At 57.8% G+C, this 2,384-nt stretch overlaps 1 protein-coding gene across 3 annotated transcripts in view; it reads left to right on the top strand.

Annotated features, from left to right (window-relative positions):
- Positions 1 to 2,384, top strand: part of PDXK (pyridoxal (pyridoxine, vitamin B6) kinase) — a 19,779-nt gene that overhangs the window by 8,432 nt on the left and 8,963 nt on the right. For 2 of the 3 annotated variants that reach the window (XM_012002535.1, XM_012002537.1), the window contains one exon: positions 725 to 770. The exons of the other annotated variant lie outside the window; for it this stretch is intronic. In XM_012002535.1, the coding sequence (XP_011857925.1) occupies positions 725 to 770 (46 nt within the window). The remainder of the gene's footprint in view (positions 1 to 724; positions 771 to 2,384) is intronic. 3 annotated transcript variants of the gene reach the window in all.

The following is a 2,384-nucleotide window of genomic DNA, read 5'->3' as shown; positions in this document are numbered from 1 at the left end:
GGAGGGAGGGTGGGGGCAGCACAGGCGGCCAGGTCACCTGCCACCCTGTGAGGGGAAGAGGAGTGTGTTGGGTCTGCCTGTCTGATACCGAGTTTGAAAAGGTCTTTCTCTGGGTGCATGGCCCCCCAGCTGAAGAATCAGACGCCAAGGGGAAGCCGCCAGCGCCCCAGTGCCATTAAGAGTGGAGCTGCCTATTGAGGAGGCTGGTGCCTGTCATAGCTTAGCTCTACCTGGCCCTGAGCCACGTTCCGAGTCCCCCATTCACGCAGGGGTGGGGGGTGCCTGAACTCTTGGAGGCCTGGGATCCCTGACCTGGGCCTGTCCAGATTTGGTGGTGGCATCTCGCTCGAGGCCGCTGAGCCATGGGCAGCCCCTGCGTGCATTAATCGTTAGCAGCTCTGTGACTTTGTATGGACGTCAGTCACGCATGCTGAGACCCTGCGCTATGGCATGGTCTTAAGTGGGGGCCGTGGCTGCTGTGCATCACCTTGGTTACGAATAAACAGCAGCCATGATTGGGCCTTGCCTGACTCCTGTCATATGAGTGTCCCCTTTAGAAGCAAACCGCACATGTTGCAGAGGCCCCGGCCCATGGTGGCCAGTGGACGAAGAGCCTGTAGGGATGAGGCTTTCCAGAGCCGCTGTAGTTTGGGGAATGTCAACACACAACCTGGAGAAGAGAGGCTCACCTGTCCTTGCGTTCCTGCCCCTGCCTGTCTTCCAGGTTACTGAGTGGCCGTAAGATCCACAGCCAGGAGGAAGCCTTGGCGGTAAGGAGGCCCTCTGGGGCCTGTGCGGGGCAGATGTGCCACTCACGGTGGGAATGGGAGATGGGCTGCCTGAGTGGCACCATTGTGTCATTTGTCCCCAGCAGTGACTGAACCGTCTGTACCAGTCAGGGGCCTCCAGAGACCAGCAGATATGTGCGCGTGTGTGTGCATGTGTGTGTGTGCATGTGTGCGTGTGTGTGCGTGCGTGCATGTGTGCACGTGTGCGTGCAAGTGTGTGTACGTGTGTGTGTGCATGTATGGGTGTGTGCGTGTGTGTGTCCGTGTGCATGTGTGTGCGTGTGTGTGTGTGCATATGTGCGTGCATGTGTGAAGAGATGTTGCAAGGCGGTGGCTTGAGCTGTTTGGAGGCTCCTGGGCATGCTTGGAATTTGCAGGGCAGGCTGGAGGCTCGACACAGGAGCAGATGCAGCCGCCCAAGGGACAGTTGCTTCAAAGTCCTTTTTCTCTGGGACTTGGGGACCGTGGGTGTCATGCTAGCATTGAGCCTTGGTTGAGTCATCTTAGTCTGTTGGGGCTGCTGTGACAAAATGCCTGAGACTGGATGATTTATGAAAAACGGAACTTTTGGCCGGATGCAGTGGCTCAACACCTGTAATCCCAGCACTTTGGGAGACTGAGGCAGGCAAATCACCTGAGGTCAGGAGTTGGAGACCAGCCTGGCCAACATGGGAATACCCCACCTCTACTAAAAATACAAAAATTAGCTGGGCGTGGTGGTGCACGCCTATAATCCCGGCTACTTGGGAGGCTGAGGCTGGAGAATCGCTAGAAGCCAGGAGGTGGAGGTTGCAGTGAGTTGAGATTGGCGATTGCACCACCGCACTCCAGCCTGGGCGACAAAGTGAGTGAGACTCCGTCTCAAAAAAAACGAAACAAACAAACAAACAAAACAGAACTTTGTTCCCCACAGTTCTGGAGACTGGGAAGTCTAAGGCCACGGCGCCGGCAGGCTCAGGGTCTGGCGGGAGCTGCTTTGCCGCCCCGACTGCGCCTTGTTGCTGCATCCGCATGTGTGGACGGCAGGGGGCTCGAGGACCCCATGCTGCTTCCTCCAGCCCTCTCATCAGGCACAGAGAAAGGGGAGCCCTTGTGACTTAATCACGCCCCAGAGGACCCCCTCGGAATACTGCCACATGGGTGCGATGTTTCAACATGCATTTTAGAGCGGACGCTGTCCGACTGCAGCAGGAGTCCACGTGCTTGGGGCTGCGTTCCCGAACAGCCTGACCCTACCCTGAGTTTTGTCTTCACAGCCCAGGGGCCTGGTCCTGGCAATGGGCCACTGCAGCGGCCACTCCTCCCACTCGGGGGCCTTTCGCTGACTTGGTCCTGGGCCCTGGGGCTGCAGAGTCAGCTGGCCCTGGGGCAGGGTCCAGATTCTGCTATGGTCGTGTGCTGGGTGGCGATGCAGCATGTGTGTGTGTGTGCATGGATGTGTGTGTGTACAGCACATGTGTGTGCATGGATGTGTGTGCTCACGTGCGTGTGTGTGTGAAGCACATGTGTGTGTGCACGCGTGCTGCCTGCTCTGAGGCAGCCGTGCAGTGGAGACAGTTTCCACAAGAGTTACAGAAAAACCAACGTACAGAGGGG

Source organism: Mandrillus leucophaeus, unplaced genomic scaffold (assembly GCF_000951045.1).
Source record: "Mandrillus leucophaeus isolate KB7577 unplaced genomic scaffold, Mleu.le_1.0 Scaffold69, whole genome shotgun sequence".
Lineage (NCBI taxonomy): Eukaryota > Metazoa > Chordata > Mammalia > Primates > Cercopithecidae > Mandrillus > Mandrillus leucophaeus.
The sequence above is the reverse complement of the archived record's forward strand: the minus strand, read 5'-3'. Positions and strand labels throughout refer to the sequence as shown.